The sequence below is a fragment of the Phalaenopsis equestris genome, unplaced genomic scaffold (assembly GCF_001263595.1).
Source record: "Phalaenopsis equestris unplaced genomic scaffold, ASM126359v1 Scaffold201002, whole genome shotgun sequence".
Lineage (NCBI taxonomy): Eukaryota > Viridiplantae > Streptophyta > Magnoliopsida > Asparagales > Orchidaceae > Phalaenopsis > Phalaenopsis equestris.
Window position 1 is genome coordinate 68,749 of NW_018220787.1, and position 21,957 is coordinate 90,705.

At 35.9% G+C, this 21,957-nt stretch overlaps 1 protein-coding gene across 1 annotated transcript; it reads right to left on the bottom strand.

The window, feature by feature from the left end:
- Window positions 1–12,525: 12,525 nt before the first annotated feature.
- Window positions 12,526–17,393, bottom strand: LOC110035957. Its single transcript, XM_020740295.1, has 5 exons — window positions 17,181–17,393; window positions 16,526–17,105; window positions 15,940–16,171; window positions 14,250–15,854; window positions 12,526–12,916 (listed from the first exon to the last, which is right to left on the bottom strand). Exons 1-5 carry the CDS (start codon window positions 17,391–17,393, stop codon window positions 12,526–12,528), a joined length of 3,021 nt encoding a protein of 1,006 aa, XP_020595954.1.
- Between the last annotated feature and the right edge of the window lie 4,564 nt (window positions 17,394–21,957).

Consider the following 21,957-nt stretch of genomic DNA (forward strand, 5'->3'; position numbering starts at 1 on the left):
TTTTTTGACCATATGCCTAAATCCATCAAATTAGCCCACCAATTCAATTCTCCCTAAATTTACCCAATAGCCTACTCAATTTGCTACAATTTGTGTTCAGAACCCTTTATAACAATTCTACACATCAAAATTGACCTTCAATTAGCCTTGGTGAAGCCTAAATTTTGTTTAATATTGACCCAAGTCCAGAAACCCCAATTTTGCCCCAAATTGGCTGTCTCAAAATTCCACAAAGTTGATTATCTTAGCCCCAAAATTGGCACCCAATTTATGTTGAAAACTTTTCATGACATTATTATTGACCATTTTCAACAATAAATTTGCACTTAGCCCAATCTCAGCCCAATCTATACCCAAGTCTAGCCCAACATGCCCAAAATGACCAAATTTCCAAAATTATTCAAACTGAACCCCCATTTGAACTCAAAATCATTTCAATACTTCACTAAAAATCTTCATTACAATCATCTACACAATGTTGATCAGTCATTTGGGCTCAAAGTCATGGATAGCCTAACCCAAACCCAACCTTTGGTCATTTGGACCCAAATTGAACCTATACACCAAAATTGGCCTAACCACCATAATGTCACCAAATTTGTGGCTCCACAGCCACTAAACTCTTCTTTTGGACCAGGATAAACAACAAAAAACCCACCAAAGGAAGATATGGACCAATGAATCCCTAAATTAAGGGATTCATGCCCATTTTTGGGCCTTAATAAAAAATCTCCCTCATCATCACTAACCCCGGGGGCAAATCATAATTAAGCCTCCCTTTGACTCACCTGACCTCCTGGCCACCTCCTCTGGCCCCTCGGGCCGCCAAGTCACCAATCGGTCAGCCTAGTCACCAATAAACCCTAAAACTAAGAGCCCCAAGGCCATATCAAACCCAATCTCAACCCTAGAGGCCACCTCACTCTAATTAACCTCTGGAGCTCCTCAACCCTCCACCTAAGCAAGCCTTTGCACCCAAGACCATGCCCTGAGCTCCTCTCACTAGCCAAGGAAATAAAATGGCCCCTTCATGGCCAAGAGAGAGGTGCTAAAATTTTCTCAAGAAGACTACTTTAAATTGCTCCCATAGCCTCTTTGACACCTTCTCAGTGCAACCCAACCACTTCCATTCCTTAATTCCCCTTGTCGGAGTTCAATTTTTGAGCTCAAATCCTTGACGGAGACAGGACAAAACTCTCCACACCTGCATAGTACAACAAAATCAAATTAAACTCACCCACACCTTCACCACAGTGAAAGAAGACAAAGACCCATCAAACCCCCTCACAGAGAGCCTCTACACTAGACTTTGATCAACAACCAATTTTAACATTGATCGAATTTTGGTCTAGACCTTTCACCAAAACTAGAGGCTCAAGCCCTAGCCTCTTTGGAACTCAACGAATGTTCCGAGCTTCTGTGATTGAAGCTTCCCTACTTAGAGCAAATGTATTGAAATTATCCTCTTTTCAAGACTATTTTGATTCTCCATTTTATTAGGGTTAGTTTAATGGGATGTTTACCATATGAAAGTGTTCTTCAAACTTAGATGAGTCCATAAGATCAAACCTGAGGTCATTTGGTTGAGAAATGAGTGAGATCTTAGGGTTGTAATGTTAACGATAACGGGTTCACTCTATTTAGGGATGATGACACGGAGCCTCTAGATCACGCGTGTTTCAAATGGAGGGCTCTGATTGCCCCGGATGGGAGCGTGGTTCATAAAGCGCGGGCCAAGTCAGCGACTACGTGGCATGTGGTGTCCAACCAGAGTGCACCACGTGTGTTTTCAGAGTCGTCGTATGATTGCGTGGCACCATGCATTTAAATAGAAAAATAAAGATTTAAATAATTCAAAAAAATGCTCCCTACGTTTAAAAATTCATTTCTTGGTGTAGAAAAATCACAAAAAATAAAAAAAAATAACCGAGTTCTCAATGAACGGAGGAGAACAATGTGGAAATGGTTTGAAGTTTATTTGATGCATATTTTATTTTTAAATAATTAAATACTAATTTGAGTATTTTAACTCTCATAATTAAATACTAATTTGAGTATTTTAACTCTCCATGCATGTAGACATTTCACCATGGCCTGATAATTTGGCATGTTGTTGTCTCTATATTGGGGAATATTCTATGATTTTTCTACAGTCACAGAAGTCCTCTAGACAGAGATCCATATTTTTCAAGTTTATGTCTATTACTTGCATAAATTAATCATAATCATTAGCATGTTACTTAGAAAAATCTAGAAAATTCTAGAAGGTCTACTGTGACCAAAGAACCCTTTGGAAAATTTATATGGGTCAGATCATTAAGAACACACTTAACTCTCACAAAATCCTAAAACACAAAGAAAATTAATTTAGGAAAAATAAACATCTAAATGACTTGATTTTTAATCTACACTGTAACCTGAAGTTCAGAGAACTCTCCATAAAATTTTCAAAATATTTAGAGCTCATTTGATAACTCAAATTGATTTTCTAAGTTAAATGGCTTTTTTAACACAAAAGTGATTTTTAATAATTACAATATAACTAAGAAATTATAAAAATTTGTTTTGGGAGTTCTCTATGATCAGAAGAACTTTCTAAAAATAAAATTGTAAATAAAATAAAAACTTTATTTTTAAGCCTATTTTAAATACTTAAATAATTAAAAATTAATAAAAATCACAAAATTAATAAAATTGATAGAAATGTTCTAAATTGTTTCCTAAGCACTTAGGAATAATTGGAATATTTTTCCTAATTTTCTATGTGATCATATTAAATTTTAAATCTTAAAATAATTTTTAAAGGGCTAAAAAATGTTGTTTTTTAATCTTTCAGTTAAAAAATTCTAATAATTCAAAGAGAGATCACAAAAGTAAAAAATTTGTCTCTCTGGGTTTCTTAGCCTCAGAGAGATTTAATAAAAATATAAAACTTAATTTTCCACATTTAAAATATTTTATAATTAATTAATACTCAAAAGCTTAAAATAATTATAATAATTCAAATAAAACTCAAAAAAATCATGAAATTTGGTCTAAGTGTTTCTCTAGTCTAAGTCTACCTCCAGTAAAAGTCTAAGTCTACCTCCAGTAAATCTCTAGTCTAAGTCTACCTCCAGTAAAAGTTTCAATGTATTAGGCCTTGCCTTGGTCAAGTTGTTGAATTTTCTTTAAAAAATCCTATAGTTGCATATAAATATATATATTAATTAAATTAAAATTTGAAAAGTCACATTTTCTCCTCTGATATCTTAATTGACCCATGAGTAATGTGGGATGAAAATTCCAAAGTCATTTGAATTAAATTTGATAAATTATGAAGTGATAGAGCCTTAGGGACAAAAGTGTAATTTTAGAAATTTAGCCTTAATTAATATTTAGACTTAATTCAAGAAAGGGAAATGGACAACCTTTGATCTTAATTAAAATATTTGGATGATTGAAACACAAGGGATTAATTGGTAGAAACCAATCTCACTTTTTTCAAATAATGGATAAATTTGAAATTTCCTAGATGATTAAAATTTGGGAGTCTATCAAATTGAATGATCCTAAACTTAGGGGTATAGTATTGGGTTTTAATAACTCACTAATTTAATACCCCTATCTGTTGTTCAAGTGACATTCAAATGTTTTAATGATGAATTATTATCACTTAAAATTTAATCTCATTTAAATGTCTAAAACATCCACGAGGATCTTAAGGGCTTAGTAGTGACCTAAGCTAAATCAAATTTGAGTAAATGAGGATCAGAAAAATGCATGTAACTAGAAATTGAACACCACAAGCCCAAGTTAAAACAACTTGCCCCTTTAAGGGTCTCAACCTGCATAATTCTTGAATTGAATAATAAATGATAATCACCCTAATCTTAGGGATAATTCAAACATCATTGTTCATTGAACACTAGAAATATTTATAGGATGGATTATTAAGCAACATAATAAGTTTAAATGAGCTCGAGACTTTTCTCCAAGCGGTGAGGGGAAAGCACGGACCTGTCTTTTTCTCCTGACTTGTTGGATACCTCGGAAGTCTAATAAACTTGATATGTTTTGCCTAATGAAATCACCCTTAATCAAATTAATAGGTGCTCACCAAGATATGATTTAGGATTTTAGTAGATCACCAGAACCTTATTTTTCCACTTTACGTAAAATTCCCTTACATGCAGTTTGAGTTTCAGGTGGTGGAACAAGTAGACTCATCAGATACGCTTTTACAGTTTACAGTATCGTCTTTTTCTATACTTTCCACTGTACTTTTATGCTTACAAAACTTACTTGCTAAACAACGATGCCACCCTACATGAAAATCAAAACTGCTAAGATAGCCATAAAATTAAAACCAAAATTAAAATCAACCAAGATAAAAATTATATCCACAACATTTAAAATATAATACAACTCAAAATTCAATCACAAACATAAAAAAAAATAACCACAAATTCAACTAAATTAGGACGTCTCTATCGGATGATCGAGAATCTCTTGGAGGAGGTAACCTACGGTTGTTAACGAAGCTTCTCAAAGTCTAACTGAAAGTATGGAACTCATTAAGTTTAACTTAATAAATTCATTTGGGTCGGAACGAGGGAACCGTAAGATCCTAACTGGTGTTGCTCTAATCAACTTTAACAAGCCCCCATAAATTTTTAAGGAAGTACAACCATAGGGCCATCTGATTTAACATCATAACTTGACACCCTAGAAAACTTAAACTCCTCACGGCAAGGAGCTTGGAGTTAGCACTGTAGGCAGCACGACCATATTCAACAGCAAAACCTGTCTTCCCTAACTAAAACATTCCTTCCTTAGAACAAAACAAACAAGCCATAAGATTTTGAGGTCGTTTGCTAATGCAACATAAATCCTCACCTCATCTTTAGGCCTTTGTACAGCTTTGCTTTACAATATAAGCCCTAACTCATCTTAGGATTCTGAGGTTGTCATTCATCACGACCTAAATCCTCACATCTTTTGGGCTATTTGTGTGATTATTTCACATGAATGTAAGCCCCAAACTAATAAAATTGGCAGGATGAAACACTCAAAACAAATTTCTCCTAAAAAATGAAGCCAAATAATATGATAGATTGGGAAGTCACCGAAGTTCTCCTCTAAATCTAAAACATCACCTATATCATCCTCCTTTGGATTCCAAAAACAAAATGCTCCAAATTTGAGTCAATCTCATTTCACACCTCTTTGTCTGATTTCGTTGAAAAGTCCTATCCATTTAAACTCCTTGAAGATAAAATTCCCTGATTTTTATCGAGAGTATTCTTAGGTGACTTCGGTTATCTAAGATGTAATTAACTATAAGAACTTTCTCTTTATAGGAAGCTTGTCCGAACCCAGCTTAAAAAAAACCCTATTTATTTCTTTGTATTAAATAGGGGAATTTGTCGGCAAATAAAATAGTTTCACAGATTAAACAGATGTAATATATTTCTTAGTTTATTTGATCGAGCCTCATCTTCATCTCTTGTGTTTATCTTACTAGATAGATACTCTTTCATTTAAACTATGAAAAATATGAGTTCAGTTTGATTTCATATTTTTCTAAAACTTAATTATAAATTAAAATGTCTTTATAAAGCAGAAGAAGGGATTTGGATTCCGATGACCGACTGCTTCCAACGGGCAACTCCTCAACTAAAGTAGTTCTGACCAAAAGTAAAGCCAATTATAAACTAAACAAAATATCAAACTAAAACATCACCAGTCATCATCATTTTATTTTTTATTCTACATCAAAGTTTTGTCGCTGATATGGGGCAAAAATATGTTGAGTAGGAAACTGAATTGAGTGGTCAACCCTCAAGTATCTAACCATCGCATCATCATAAGCAACATCATACTTAAACTTCTACCATGTCAAATCATCTTTATGTGTATTTATGGCCTACATATTTTCCATTATGCATTCCATCCTCAAGATATCTCAATGTTGGATCATCAGTTGCTCCATAAGTCTTTGGAGAGTAGGGGTAGTAGAAATACAAGGAATATCCCTACTCCGACTTCCGGATCACCATCCAACATAAGATTTAAAAGTCTTAATATTTGCAATCCCACTAGGTTTTAGAGGTTCAATCCTCTCTTCAACCATTCTAAAATCAACTCCTGCTTGTTGACATAGTGTGAAGATTAGGGTAGGGTGTGTTATACCACCAGTAGTCTCACCTAAAGCAGTAGAACGAGTGTTTCTATAAATAATAGAACCTGCATCAATCCTTCTCATCTGCTGGATATAGAAGTTCAAGATGACTCTATCCTTTATAACCTATAACCTCGCTATGATGATTTGTTTTATACCATACATAAAATAATGTCAGGCCTTAGACACTACATTTAACATAGAAGAGGAAAGTTTACCTTAACATTATTCTTCACCTTCCAAGCTCCTCTTCCATCAGTAAAAGAAGAAATAACTTCATTTAAGGTCTCATTTGTAAGAGAAAATGATTTGTACTGATAGTTATACACATCCTCTAACTGATAAAATTCATTATTTCTTCTTGGAGTAAATTCTACCATTTTCCCACAAACAAAAATGTAGTCTTCAGAAGTTTCCTTCAAGTTGGCATAATACTCCATCACTAACTCCATCACTATAACTCCATCACTATACCAATAATAGCCTAGGCAGTAAACTAACAAAAATTCTCTCACTGCAAGCATCAATTAATCCTTAGACTTCTCCAACTGGATTTTTAAATCCTTGATCAAAAATTACTTTCTTAGTTGCAAGCAAAGTATTGAAACAAATGTTAGTCTTGTAGTTGACAAACTTTTGATCATCATAATCCACCTTTCTCTTACCCTTGCTCATTCTCGTTGCCATGATAATCTAAGAAAATTGAATAAAATCCAAATAAATTCCCAAAATTCCAAAAATCACAATGTGGAACATTTTGAACTTAAATCTATAATGTAAGAGTTCTTCACTAAAGGATTTTCTCAAAATCTTCCCAAAAAAATTGAAAATTTTGGATATTGGCAATGTAAGATAAATCCTTGGTGAAAATAAAAAATTTTGGGTTCAAAGTGTACCTATTTCCAAGAGAAGATGAAATTTGAACTTTTTTTGCCTTAAATTTGCCTGAAATCCAAGGAATAGTAAGCCCTATGAGCACAAACCGGAGGTTTAAGGTGACCAAAAGGGTAAAAAAGGTGTTTTTATTGTACAAATTGTGAATTTTAAGGGATTTGCGTACTTTCATATATTTATACATATATTTAAGGGATTTGTGTGTGTGTATATATATATATATCCCATGGGGGCACGAGCCTCCAATGCCCCCATAGCGGCTCTGCCCATGTTTGGTAGGGTTGACACTTGACAACTATGTATTTGATACAACATTTGATAAATTTAGGACTCTGTTTAGTTGGGGCTTACATTCCTATATTTGGTTAGGATTAGATCTTTGTTTGGTAAGTTCAACTCAAAGAAATTTCCATTTTCTTTAAGCTTCTAGTTTCTTAAGGCTTGATGACTTTATCATTTTCATAACATAAATGCAACAACAAACCTTTATTCGTGTAAGTGGGGTCAACTACATGACTCCCTTTCTCTATTGTCTTATTGAGAGTCGTATTTTCATTTAATTCTAATAAATTAAGGTCATTTTGTATACAACATGTCTAAAATTTTTTAGGTATACTTCTACCTTTGTTAGTATGATTCAAATCTAAACCATCTACTCTTAACTTAATCATCAGATGGTCAACATTTAATGTAACCGAACCCAACTAAGACGACACTCTAATATTGTCTGCCACTAGAGTTATACCAATCATTTCATGGATACATTTGTTTCACATTTTGTCTCTAAGTGCAAGCCACATATCCACCTTAGCATTCCCATTTCAACAATACTTACTTTTATACTTCTCTTTTATAGGTCAACATTTTGCTCCATAAAACATTATAGGTCTCACCATCATCTTATAAAATTTTCCTTTAACCATAAGCGACACTTTTCTATCACACAATAGGCCTGATGCATTCCTCCACTTCAACCATCCAACTTGAATTCTACCATTAACATCCTCATATATATTATCATCACTTTGAATAATAGACCCGAGATATTAAAATGTTCACTTCTTTTAATGATTTGATCACTCAATGTCATAAATTTTCCGCTAAATCTACTACTACTAAAATTACATTCCATATCTAAAGCAAAAAGATATGGGCTTAAAGCTAATCCCTGATGTATTCCAACTGAGATAAGAAAATTCATGGTAAACCCTCCTTTTGTTTGAACACAAGTAAAAACTTAAGTATACATATCTTTAATGACTTGAATATAAGTCATATCAACAATTTTTTTTTTCTAGAACCTCTAAAGGACTTCTTTTGGAACCTTTTCTTAAGCATTTTCTAAATCAATAAAAATCATATGTAGATTCTTCATACTCTCTTTGTACTTCTCCATCAAACCTCTCAATAAATGTATATCTTCCATGGTAAACTTACCCAGCATAAATCCAAACTAATTATGAGAAAATTTTGTATCATGTCTTAACCTATGTTCATTTGCTCTATTTCATAATTTAAATGTATGATATATTAACTTAATTCTTATATAATTTGCACACTCGTGCATCCCCATTATTCTTAGAAATGGGTAATAAAATATTCTTCCACCACTTTTTAGGAATCTTTCGAGGTTTTAAAATAATATTAAAAGATTGAGTAAGCAAAAAATCTCAAATCTCCTAAATAAGATACCATCAAGTACTGATGATTTTCCACCTATGATTTTCTTTAAAGACTCGTCAACTTCTTTTTTATTAATGTGACTGTAAAACTAAAAAGTTTTGTTATTATTATTATTAATATTATTATTAAGAATATTAAGATCCTAAAGATTGATCATATTTTCAAATAAAATAAATAATATAAAAAATAAAAATACTACTAATCATAATGTTTGTATAAGGGCGTCACTACGGTTTTGACTTAATAGTCATACACTCACTTCAAAAAGACCAATAGAGAGAGATCAAGAGAGAGTAGGGGGTCGAGAGTGGGAAAGAAGGAAGAAGATAGAAGAGAGAAGAAGAAAGAAGTCACCGTTTGTGTGCATGGGTGGCTTCGACACTTGCGTAGTCGAAGGAGGTGACGTTTTGCCCTAATCAGAGGAAGGAGACAGAAGGAGGAGGCGGTGTCCAGTGCGAGCAAAGGAAGAAGAGCTCGAGCCCTAGCGGAGGAGACTATGCTCTGCATGGGTGTGTGTGAGGAAGGAGGAGGAAGAAGGGAAAGTTGGGCCTCACATGCATATAAAAGAGGAAGGAGGCGGCTTGCGCATGAGGGGCAGAGCCGAAACTCTAAGCATGTGGCTAAACAGAAAGGTGAGTTAAGGTTTTATTAGGTAATTTAATGAATTTTAAAATATGTATGTGTACTTAATTTATGTTAATAGTCAGTTTTAATGAATTAGGGCTCATGATAAAGAAATTTCAACTTGGAGGGAGATCGATCCGAGAAACTAATAAGGTAATTGTTAATGTTATTATTGTTATTAGAATAAATGTTATTTTTACTTAAATTAATTTTATTAAATTTCATATAATTAGGAAGTGTGGAAGAAGTCTATTTGTTTTCAAATTAGTAAAAGAATGATGATATGGTGGAGTGGAGGAATGAACTCTACAAAGGTTGCTTAAAGGTTAGGGTGAGTAATTATTTTTTATATGTATTAAATTGATGTTACATTTAATGAAGATTTTCATTTATGCTTCACATACCTGCTATTATAATCATATGCATCTTATAAGTTAAAAGAATCATTAAATGAATGCAATGAAAAAAGAAAATTGATTGTTTAATGGTTTTAGAAGAAAGTTATTTAAATGAAATGAAATGTGAAGGCTTAAATCATTCAAGATTATGTCTAGATGGATGCAATGTACCTGTATATGAAAAAGAAAATGAAAATAGTAAAGGTGTACCTTCGGGTGCAAAATTTTGAGGGTACCAACAGGGACAATTTTGAGGGTACCAACAGGTATGACGGTAATCCTGATATGACTTCTTAAAGGTGCTAAAAAAATAAATGCTTAAATTAAAAGGGAATGGTTAATTTAAAAATAAAATTTTATAGTATGATTTATCAATAAATTGTATTTTCTTGCAACATTCATATATAGCATTTGCATTTTAATTTAATGCATAAAAAGATTGCAATTGTTCACTAAGTAGTGTAACTTAGAGCTCGTTTGGGGGCATTTTTGCTCTGCTTTTCGTTTTGAAAACCATCCGGTTGGCCTTTTGGGAGCCCTCTTTTCCGTTGCCTTTTGTCTTTGCATGTTGTATGAACAAAAAAAATCACGAATGACCCGAGCTGCCTCCGTTTCACGGTATGCGGTTTGGGCATGAAATTACTAACCTACCCCACTTAAGTTTGCTAAAGGACATCCTATTTTCCTCAATAATACCCCTGGCCCCCTCTCCCTCCATTCGACTTGTTTGAGGGCATATTTGTGATTCTTATTTGTGATTCTTATTCCCTTCTCCCCTCGGTTCGTCTTTGCTGATGTCGCATCTCTCTGTATGTATTGTTCAGCTTCCATTCTTTCTCGGTTATGCTCTGTGATGGTGGTTTAATACTGTGCGTTTTACGTATGTCCTTCCTCTATTATGCTTCTTGATTTTCCTTCTCTTGGTGGTTTGGTGTTTTTTGTTTGAGATTGTACATGTTGGCGCCAATATGACTTCTCTCGGTGGTTTTGGTGCTTGGTGTTTGAGATTGTAAATGATGGTGCTACTTTTTGTTTGAGATGGTTTGGTGGTTTGGTGCCTAAGGTGACATGTTGTCTGTTCTGTGATTTGATGGTATCTTGCTTTCTATTTTACCTTTTTTTCGCCCTGTTAAGCTTTTTGGTTTTCCTCTATGTTGGTTGTTTGGTGCTGATGGGGCTTCCATGTTGGTGTTTTCTTCCATGTAATGAATTTCTTTTTGGGGCATTTACATGCATACTATGCAACTCTTATGTATTTACATGTGTGATGTGCATGTGATGAATTTATTTTTACGTTGGTGGTTTGATGCTTGAGGTGGTGCTGTGCTAGAAGCAGTGCCGATGGGGCTTCCCTGTTACGTTGAGTTGGTGTTGATGAGGCTTCACTGCTATGTGGAGGTGGTGCCGATGGGGCTTCCTTGTTGGAAGTTTTCCTTGATTTGTGATGTGCATGTGATGAATATCTTTTTGAGGAATTTACATACATACCACTCAATTCTTACGTATTTACATATCAAACAACTAAACATTCACAGTTTTTTTAAAAGGTGAAACATATCTTGTCATGCATTGGATAACAACAGTGTTATAAGTGTAAAGGTCAAATTTTGGGTGTTAGGTACATAAACTTATAAAAATTGTGTAGCATGTATGCAACTCTCTCTTTTCTCTTCTATATTTTTTTTTATAAAATAATCCAATTGGAATCTAGTTAACCAACCTTTTGAGAGAACTGATATAAGATCCTCAACTTGTATATTGGACATGTTTCATGATGAACTCTAGCTTTCACTTTATTAGTCTCAAGTTCAAATATTTGAGCAATTTCTCAATCAATCTTCTCAAATACAAGTATATCACACTCTTGTTGTTTGATTTATGAAGTGCTGTTTAGAGGGGAATTTACATGCACATCACACAATTCTTATTTATGTGTTGTTGACGATTTGAGTGTTGATCTCTCTTGCCTATTGGCTGTGGGTGTGACTGTGTTTTGGTTGTCTTTGTTGGTTGTTGATTATGTATATGGTTATAATTTTGCAATGTTGGCTGTTGGAAGGGGTTGACTGTGATTTATGTTGTGACGTTCTTTGATTGTTTTGAAGTGTGTATTTTTTACGCATTGGGTTTTTGTAATTTTATGTAGTGCAATGATGAAAAGAAACATAAAGAGCTCAATCAATCCCCCATTGTCATTTATAAAATTTTCCCTGCCTATTTAATTGAAAATTTTGGATATTGGCAATGTAAGATAAATCCTTGGTGAAAATAAAAAATTTTGGGTTCAAAGTGTACCTATTTCCAAGAGAAGATGAAATTTGAACTTTTTTTGCCTTAAATTTGCCTGAAATCCAAGGAATAGTAAGCCCTATGAGCACAAACCGGAGGTTTAAGGTGACCAAAAGGGTAAAAAAGGTGTTTTTATTGTACAAATTGTGAATTTTAAGGGATTTGCGTACTTTCATATATTTATACATATATTTAAGGGATTTGTGTGTGTGTATATATATATATATCCCATGGGGGCACGAGCCTCCAATGCCCCCATAGCGGCTCTGCCCATGTTTGGAAGAAATAAAACCTCAGCTAACATGGAGGGCAAAGTCTGAAGATAAAGAGGGGAAATAAAAACCGTAACAGAGGAATAAACAGTCACTTAAGATCTTGAAATGTGGGACCTCAATCCTGTCACCCTGCAGTAAAAATGAAGGGTGTGGGGAGGGGATACAGCAACAGAGAACTCCTTTAAGTTGTTACAGAAAGCTACACTAGCCAATTTGCAGGCTGGTTTCCCTCTATGTAGATAAAAGTATATTGCACTTTTAACTGTGAAGAAATTTCTCTCATCTTTTTGGTCCAAAAAGCAAGGTGCCAGGGTGAAAGCTCCTCATCCTTCAGTATCTTGATTACAGCAGTAGAATCCACTTTTAACCATAAGTTGTACCAGCTAGACATTTTGGCAATTTTTAAAGCCCAATAGACAGCCACTAATTCAGTTTCAACAGCATCAGTAGCCACAATGGGGATGTGGAAGTATAATAAGCATTTCCCTAAGTGATTTCTGTAGACACCCCCAAAACCTGCTCCTAATTTATTGAAGCTTTCATCAGTATTTACCTTGACTGTGTAGTAACCAGGAGGTTTCCAGAGAAACCTATGAACATAATTCTTGTTTGGTTGTCCCAAAGAGTAAGAGTTAGAGATGTTAGAGATTTTGGGAAATCTTCTAAACTTAATCATTTTGTGAACATAGGAAAGGCTATTTCTGACTATCTTCTCAGTTTTTGGTGTACCTTCTTCAAACGTAGCCTTGTTTCTTTCCATCCAAGTAAACCATGCAACAATGAGAGGTATTGGAGCATAGAAGCATAGTTCCTCTTATTCCAAGACTGCCAGCAAGTTGTGATATTATCCCAAGTAAAGAGGTTTTTGTTAATATTCAAGTTGGCTAGCAGTTGGTGCCAGACAAGTTGTACAAAGTTACATCCAAAAAAAAGGTGGGGCAATGATTCCTCCTCCTTAATACAGTTGGCTAGCAGTTGGTGCCCCCTTATACCCTTTAGTTTAAGAATATCATTAGTAGGGAGGAGATTATTAAAGACCCTACACCAGAAAAAAGACATGGAGGGGGATAGAAAATTGCTCCAAATAATTTTGCTCCAGGGTAGGTGTTCCCATTGGAAAATTTTAGAGTAGATGGCTTTGGTAAGGCATTGATTTAAGAAAGACTGCCAAACAATTCTATCTTCTGTTAATTTTGATGCTCACAATTTTTGCTATAGAATTGACATGGAGAATTTCTGAAAGTTTAAGTAGAGACCAATCATCATCCACCCAACAGTCAGCCACCTTGAGGCCAGAGTTAGGGGTGCTAAAGATAGGAGACAACCAATCTTTATGGCACCAATTATCAAGCCAGAAATTTATGTCTCCTTTCCCCAAATCCCAAATGAACAGGTTTTCAGCAGTATGTATTATATTTAGCATCTTTCCCCAAATTTTGGAATCCCCTATTTTTCTTTCAACAAGTGTGGGGTCCTGATCTCTACAACATTTTCCCTTCATGAAAAGAGCCCATAGAGAATTCTGAGCTCTGAACTTAATCCAAAGCTTGCATAAGTTTATTTGGAAGAGCTAATTAATACCCTTGAAGCCAATACCCCCAGCCAGTTGAGGTTTGGCCACTTTTTGCCAAGAAGCCCAATGCATCTATTGCCTTTGTCCAGACCAAAGAAATCTGTTAAATGCCCTTTCAAGCCGAATTTGGGTGCTTTTTTAGATATTAGTCATCTGCAGGATATAAGAGGGAAAGGTAGTTAGAATGCTTTTAGTTAGAATGCTTTAGTAGTTAGAATGCATTTCAGCAGTGTAATTCTGCTCCCATTAGAAAGAAAGGAATGAGTCCACCCGTTAAGGTAGGTAGTGATCTTATTTATGAAAGGTTTTAAAAAAAAATAATTAAAAACAAAAGCATGGTCCCCAAATACTTGACAGGAAGCTGGGAGTTTGAGAAGCCAGTATAACTAGAAGCCCATTGTTTGCAATTTGGATTTGCATGTTTATTAAAAATCAACAGGCACTTCTCTGGACTGAAGCACATACCAGAGTGTGTTTGGAACTTTTGAAGAGTCTGATACACTTTCCTCAGAGCATTTTTATGAGCTCTAGAGAAGACCATGACATCATCAGCATAGATCAAGTGGGTGACGGCAAAGTTGGATCTATGATGATAGATAGTATAGTTTTGGCTTAGAAGAGAATTATCCAGTATTCTAGATAAATAGTCAATTGCAATAATAAATATAGTGGGGGATAAGGGGTCCCCTTGCTTCAAACCTCTGGAAGCAGTGAAAGACCCCCAGCCTTTGCCATTTATGAGAATATAATGATTATTATTGTGAATCCGTCTAAGAATTAGCTGGCAGAAGTCTGATTTGAAGCCTCTAGCAGTAAGAACATACATAATGGATCCCCAACTGATAGTATCATAGGCCTTTTTCAAATCTAATTTGTATATCAAATTACCACCTCTACAGGTCTTATTCAGATCATTCAGAAGCTTCTGTGCCAAGAGAGTGTTGTCAATAATAGATCTCCCCTTCAAAAATACTGTCTGATTGGGTTTAATGATGTGTTCAAGATGAGGTTGGAGTCTATTGATAGTGATTTTGCTGATCACTTTGCTGATTACAGTGGATAGACAAATAGGTCTGAAGTGATTCCAGGTGGTTTGTAGCTCAGATTTGGGGATCAGCACAAAAGTAGAAGCACTGAAGTACTGTGGGAGATTATTTCCTTGGAAAAAACTGGCAACAAAAGCAATCACCTCAGGTTTAATAATGTCCCAAGATTTCTTGTAAAACTCAGCTGTGAAACCATCAAGACCAGCTGCTTTGCTACTATCAATAGAAATAATAGCCTTCCATATCTCCTCTTCATCAAGGATGTCAGCAAGTTTTAAATTAGCAGTGTAATACTTCTCAGCATTAAAATAATCTGGATCAATAGGGCTTCTGGGATTGTTCTCTTGATTCAATAGATTTTTGAAATAGCTTACAGCATCATTAGCTATTTCAGCATTCTCATGAAGCCAATTCCCCTCAACAGTCTCAATAGCATGAATAGTATTACATTTCCTATTGTACTTTATGTAAGCATGGTAGAATTTGGTATTTCTATCCCCCTCCTTGAATATATTCATAGCAGCTTTTTGCTTCAGATATTGGTCTTGGTAATCAATAGGAGTAAGAAGTTTATTTTGAGCAGTTAACAGTTCTTTTTCCTCAACTAAGCCCTCCTGTTCAAGTTGCTCTAATCTCAATACTTCCTCCTCAAGCTCCTGCACATTGGTGAGGACATTCCCAAAAGTACCCCAAATCAAACTCCTCAGAACTTTAGCATTTTTGATATGTAATAATCTGAGATTGATAAGAGGGTCAGTGTGTGAAATCCCATTCCAAAGGTTGGCAATGTAAGAGTTGTAAGAAGGATGAGAAGACCACATGTTCAGATATCTAAATGGGGAAGGGGAAGGCATGTTATCTGAGGAGGTGATGCTGATAAGGATAGGTCTGTGGTTAGAACCAACAAGGCTAAAATGGGTAACAAAAGTGAAAAAGAAGTGGTTGTACCATCTGTCATTGACCAAACATCTATCAAGTCTTTCCCAGATTTTACCCCCTCTTCCAAGTAAAAGCAGGACCTTTAAAGCCCAAATCAAACAGCCCAGCCCTGTGAATATTATTAGTGAAAGTATTCATTTTAGTAAGGTTAGGAGCTCTACCCCCAATTTTTTTAGCAGGAGAGGCAATGCAGTTAAAATCTCCCCCCACAATCCAGAGGGAATCCATTAGCTGACTGATATTCAACAAGCAACTCCACAACTCCTTTCTGTCTTCCTTAGTACAACCTGCATAAGTAAAAGTAGCATAACCCACATGTCCATTTATGTTAAACTTAAAATGGAGAAATTGCTGATGATTAATAATGAAGTTCCATCTGATTTCTTTTCTACATAAAATCCAGATTTTATTATTGGTATTGGCGAAGTTATTGAATCCAGGGAATTTCTAGATAAGCTTTTGATGGTTTTTGTGAACCATAGGCTCGAGAATCACAATGCACCAAGGTTTATATTTATGATTTATATGTAAATTTCTCTTAAGATAGAGGGGATTGGCAATTGCCCTAATGTTCCAGCAAAGGATATTAATCATTTGTTGGATGGATTTGTAGGGATGGCTGTGATCTTGATCTGGTCTACCTTTATGATGGTGGGGAGAACCAATCTTAATACTTGCTTTACTCTCAACTTGTTTTGATCTTCCATGCTGTAGTTTTTGTACTTCATTTACTTGTTTTCTTTTCCTTCTAGCTGTTTGTACCTGCCAATCATCTTCTATTGCCTGTTTAATACCAGGAATAACATGATCTTCAGGTGTCTTGTCATGCATGTCTGTCTTTCCTTCCTCATGAGGGGAAGGTGAGGGAGTGATTATAGTAATTTCTTGGATTTCCTTTCTATCTATATTTATTGGAGAAGTCACTGTGTTACATTTTGTAGGGGAGCCTTCTGATGGCTTATCTAAAGGATCCTCAGATGAAGAGTGTACTTTAATGATTGAAGGTATTTCCTCAATTCTTTGAGTGTGATCCTTCCTGTTATGCAGATGTGATTCTTCAGCAAAGTTTTCTATGGCTTGCAGTAGGGTGTTTCTTGTTTCTTTATGATCCTTACCAGCATTTCTTTTGATTGGTCGATGTAATCTAGAGCATTTTTCCACTGTATGGCCAAACATTCTACAATGTTGGCAATAGTATGGTTTTTGTTCAGATACAATGTTCTGCACAGTATCTGAGCCAATCTAGATTCTTTTCAATTCAAGGAGGGTTATGTCTCTTTCCACTTGTATTCTGACCAGTGCTGGCCTGGCTTTGTTATAAGTAGGTGCATCCACTTTCAAAGGTGTACCTAGAGCTTCCCAGAGCTCTGTTCCCAGAGCTCTCCTTATGTTAAACAAGGCATTCAGCTTGAAGAAAGGAAGTGGAAGCCCAGGAAACGTATACCAAATAGGAACCACAGGTGGTCCTTTACTTGGATCAAAGTCAAGAGTCCATTTTACAATTTTCATAGTATCTCCAGCAATAATTATTTATTGCTTTGCAAAAAGTCTTGCATAATCTTCCTCAATAGCTAATTTGATCAGGAGATGCCTTCCATCCATCAGTCCTATCTTCCAATTACCAATAAATTTTAGAGATTCAAAGAAATTCCTAACCAGCTCCCCTTTTGGATGTCCCAACTGAAATTTCTCTATTAATGTAAACTTTACTTCTTCTTTAAGAGAGTTTAACTCTCTGTTTGTGAAGAACACAGCAGTTTCTCCCTCCTTGGATCCAAGTGGGTGGATGCAAGGACAACTTCCTTTACTTGTAGCAGTATCATGAAAATCTTGAGGGAAAACCAAATGATCTAGATCCTGTAGAACATCAGTAGAATTTCCAACAACCCCAGCATAGGTTTCCTTGGTCCAATGAGAGTCAGTAGCAATATCAAAAGGTGTAGTCATGGCTGAAACTACAGCAGAAAAAGGAGAAATCCCTTTCAGCACCAGAAAAGTGGGGAAGGAACTCCTGCAGCTATAGAGAAGCCAGAGAGGAAACCAATGGAATAGTAACACCACCCAACACTCACAAAAGTTCTCCACCACCACCAGTAAGAAAAACCTGAAAGGAAGTAACCACCACAAGCAACCACCTCTGAGTTCTCCTTCAGTCAGCAACCACCAAACCTCATCCTTTCCGAAACCCTAGCAGAGCATCTCCCTCCTCAGCCGCCATCATATATATTTGAGATCTTAGGAATGGGAAAGTTCATTTCTGGTTGGACCGGTGGTGTCCACAGGAATTACTGCCTACCCAAGGGTTTCTGGTAGGATGAAGCTTTGCTGCTGCTAGATGGAGGGTGAAGTTTCTGCAAAAACTCTTAAGACACTCTTGTCTGCTTGGTTGATCCTTGGAGGACTGTTTTTCTCTTGTTTTTGTCGTTGGTTTTCTGTATGTTTACTGTTTCATTGTCCTTTACTGGTTGGTCTGCTTTTGTCTTTGTGTGAGGTCTCTTATGGCCCTTACTCTTGCTGGGGGAAGTTTGCCAATCCACCTTTGTTGATTTCTTGGAGTGTTTTGGCCACCCAGACATTCTTTTACTTGGAGCTCACTTTGACTCACTCGTGCCCTGACGCTGTGGTGCATCAATCATTTTTTCTTTATGGCTACTCCTATGATATTGTGACTGATGCTTTGTGTGCTAAGGCCACTTATCTTGGTGTGATGGGTAAATCTGTTGTTACCCTCAGTGATCCTGACCACTTAATTTTCCCTCAAGATTTCCATGATACTGCTTCTAGGAGGGGAAGTTGCCCTTTCATTCACCCTTTAGGTATGAAGGAGGGTGAACCTGCTATTTTCTTTTCCACACAAGAATTATAGAATCTGAATGAGCAAGTGAAATTCACTTTAGTGGGCAAATTCCAACTTGGCCATCCAAAAATGGAATTAGTCAGACACTTCTTTGACTCTCTAAAATTTAATGGAGATTGACAGATTGGAATACTTGAAGGTAGACACTTGCTTATCCAACTTTTAGGTGAAGAAGACTATGCAAGATTGTTTACAAAACAATCCCTTCAGATAGGAGGAACCACCATGAAGATTTTGAAGTGGGAGCCTGGATTTGATCCTAGCAAGGAGCCACCTGTGGTTCCCCTTTGGTTTAAATTTCCTGGCCTTCTACTTCAGTATTTTAACCTTAATGCTCTTTTCAATATTCGATGTGCACTTGGGAGAACTTTGAAGGTTGATTCCCCCACATATAATAAAGCAAGAACAGCTCTAGCTAGAATCCTCATTGAAAAGGATTTTACTCTCCCTGAAATTAAAAGCCTTTGGATTGGCTCTAATACAGATGGGTTCTGGCAGGATGTGGTATTAGAATAGAAACCTTATTGTTTCCACCAATTTCAAGATGTTTGGACACACCAAAAATAGATGTTTCAGGCTTCACCACCCTCCAAAGAAAAATGTGCACATTCAGGAAAAGCTTAGTCAGTCTATTGCTTATGATCCCACACTATGTGTGGAACCAACTCCAACAGCCAACAAGGAAGATATATTGGGAAAATCAAAAAGCTCTACAGCTCCTTTTGACTCCAATGCTCCAATAAGCACATCCCCAAGATACTTTAGGGAGGAGTTAAATGAAATTAACATTATTACCCCACTTAACTCAAATGACTCCCATAGTGGAGTTGAGACAACCAGAAAGGAAAACCAGACTGAAAAATACTGCTTGTGAAGCCCTTGAGAAGAGGGGAATGGCTGAGATGAAGCTACTATTGGAGGAGGAATGGCAAATCCAAAAATCAAAGAAAAAGAAAAAACAACTTTCAAAAGTTTAGAAACTAAAAGTGTGGACCAATGCGAGCACTGGTGTCTTGAAGATGGTTGGGCCTTCTCCATCTAGAGGAAGGACCAATCCAAATCTCAACCCTTCCGCCATATCAATCCCCCCCATGATTAATTTATTGTGTTGGAACACAAGGGGCATTGCCCATGCTCAGTCCTTAAATAGACTGATCCTTCTTATCAAAAAAATACAATATTTGGTGTTTTTCCATTTTAGAACCTATGGTTCAACAAAACCCTAAGAGAATCATTAATAAGTTCAAAGGTTTTTCTCATTATGCAAATAAAAGTAACAAGATTTGGTTTTTTTTGCAGGAAAGAAATTCAGTGGCATACCCTTTTGGACCACCCACAGTTCATACATGTTTCTCTCCTAATTCAAGGCCAGTTAGAATTTGAAAACTTCATCTATGCAGGCAGTCACAAAGAGGACAGACAAGAACTTTGGAGGTTCTTACAAAAAATCAATTATAATATGAACTCTCCTTGGTTGTTTGGGAGAGATTTCAATTGCATTACATCAGCTGCTGAGAAGTTTGGGGGGAGAGTCCCTAATGCTTCCAAAATGACTATCTTCAGTGACCAGATTCAGAAAGCTTGTCAATTTGATTTGGGTTGTAAGGGTCCTAAGTTTACCTGAAGGAGGGGCAAAATGTGGGAAAGACTTGACAGGGTAGTAGTGAATGACTGCTGGCACAAAAATTATCTTCTCACCTTTGTTACTCTCTTAACCATCACTGGTTCTGATCATATGCCTCTTCTTATATCTATTACATCCCTTAGCAATACCACTCATCATACCCCTTTTAGATATTTAAATATGTGGTCCACTCACCCTCTTTTTGACTATTGTGTTGCCTCCAATTGGGGTGGTTTTGACCATACTGAGCCTCTAACAAAACTTAGACTCCTACATTTTAAACTGAGCAAAGCTTTATGGAAGTGTGGATGGGAGACTTTTGGGAATGTCTTCTCTAATACCTCTGATGCTGAAAGGCAAGTGGAGAAATTAGAAATTGCTATTCAGAATGATACTGCCACAGAGCCTGAAATGCTTACTGCTCAAGCTAAACTGCTTAATGCTATTGATAAACAGGATTTGTTACTTAAATAGAAGGCTTCTATAAGCATCTTTACTGATGCGGACAAGAACACAAAATTTTTTCATGCTTACATTGAATACAAGAGAAAGTGCAACACTATTCATTCCATTCACACATCTGAAGGAAGTTGGCTTAATGATAATGAGCAAATTGCTATGGATGCTGTCAATTACTATAAAACCTTGTTAAACACTTCTGTAGACCTCAATACTGATCTTGACTACAACTACTTCACTGAAAAAGAATTTGAATACACTAACCAACTCAGACTCACTGAAATCCCGACTGAGACTAAAATTTGGGAAGCTCTAAAATCCATTGACAACACTAAATCTGCTGGCCCAGATGGGTATACTACTGATTTCTACAAAAAAAGCTTGACATATTATTAAAGGGGAGGTGATTGAGGCAATCAGAAGCTTGTTTAGGGCCAGTAACTTACCTAGCTATTTTAAAGATTCTTCTATTGTGTTAATTCCCAAAGAGGATCTACAAAAGAATTGGGACCATTACAGACCTATCCGCCTAACTTCAGTATTTAACAAACTCATTAATAAGATCATTGTTAGAAGACTACAACCTCACCTTGATAAGATTATCTGCCCAAATCAAACAGCCTTTACTAAAGGAAGATCTATCACTGATAATGTGCTGCTGGCTCAAAAGTTGAATTTGGATTTGGATAAAATCAGTAGGGGCAATCTTATCTATAAATTTGATATCAAGAAGACGTATGACCCAATTAATTAGTGATGTAACCTGGGGATTCTTACTGTCAGGGGGTTTCAATCTGATTTCTGCAACCTTATTCATAGGTGGCTTATTAATAATAATCATCTGTCCTAATCAATGGCAAGGCCTGGGGTTCATTTTCAGCTACTAGAGGTCTTAAGTAGGGAAACCCTCTCTCCCCCATAATCTTTACTTTAGCTATGGACTACTTTTCCAGAATGCTAGACAAGATTCTCAATCACAGATATCATCACAAATCTACAATGGCTATATCTCATCTCATTTATGCTGATGATATCATGATCTTCTCTAGTGTCCATAAAAATGCAGTCAATAGAATTCATCAATATTTGATGCAGTTCCTAAGAAACTCTGGGATGGTGTTTTGCCGAGAAAA

Coding starts and splice junctions, on each gene's coding strand:
- LOC110035957 (XM_020740295.1), bottom strand. CDS start 17,393: ATGAAAATTGTAAAATGGACTCTTGACTTTGATCCAAGTAAAGGACCA. Junction 17,106..17,180: donor ACAAAGCCAGGCCAGCACTG/GTCAGAATACAA, acceptor GATACTGTGCAG/AACATTGTATCTGAACAAAA. Junction 16,172..16,525: donor TTCTCCCCACCATCATAAAG/GTAGACCAGATC, acceptor TTACTTATGCAG/GTTGTACTAAGGAAGACAGA.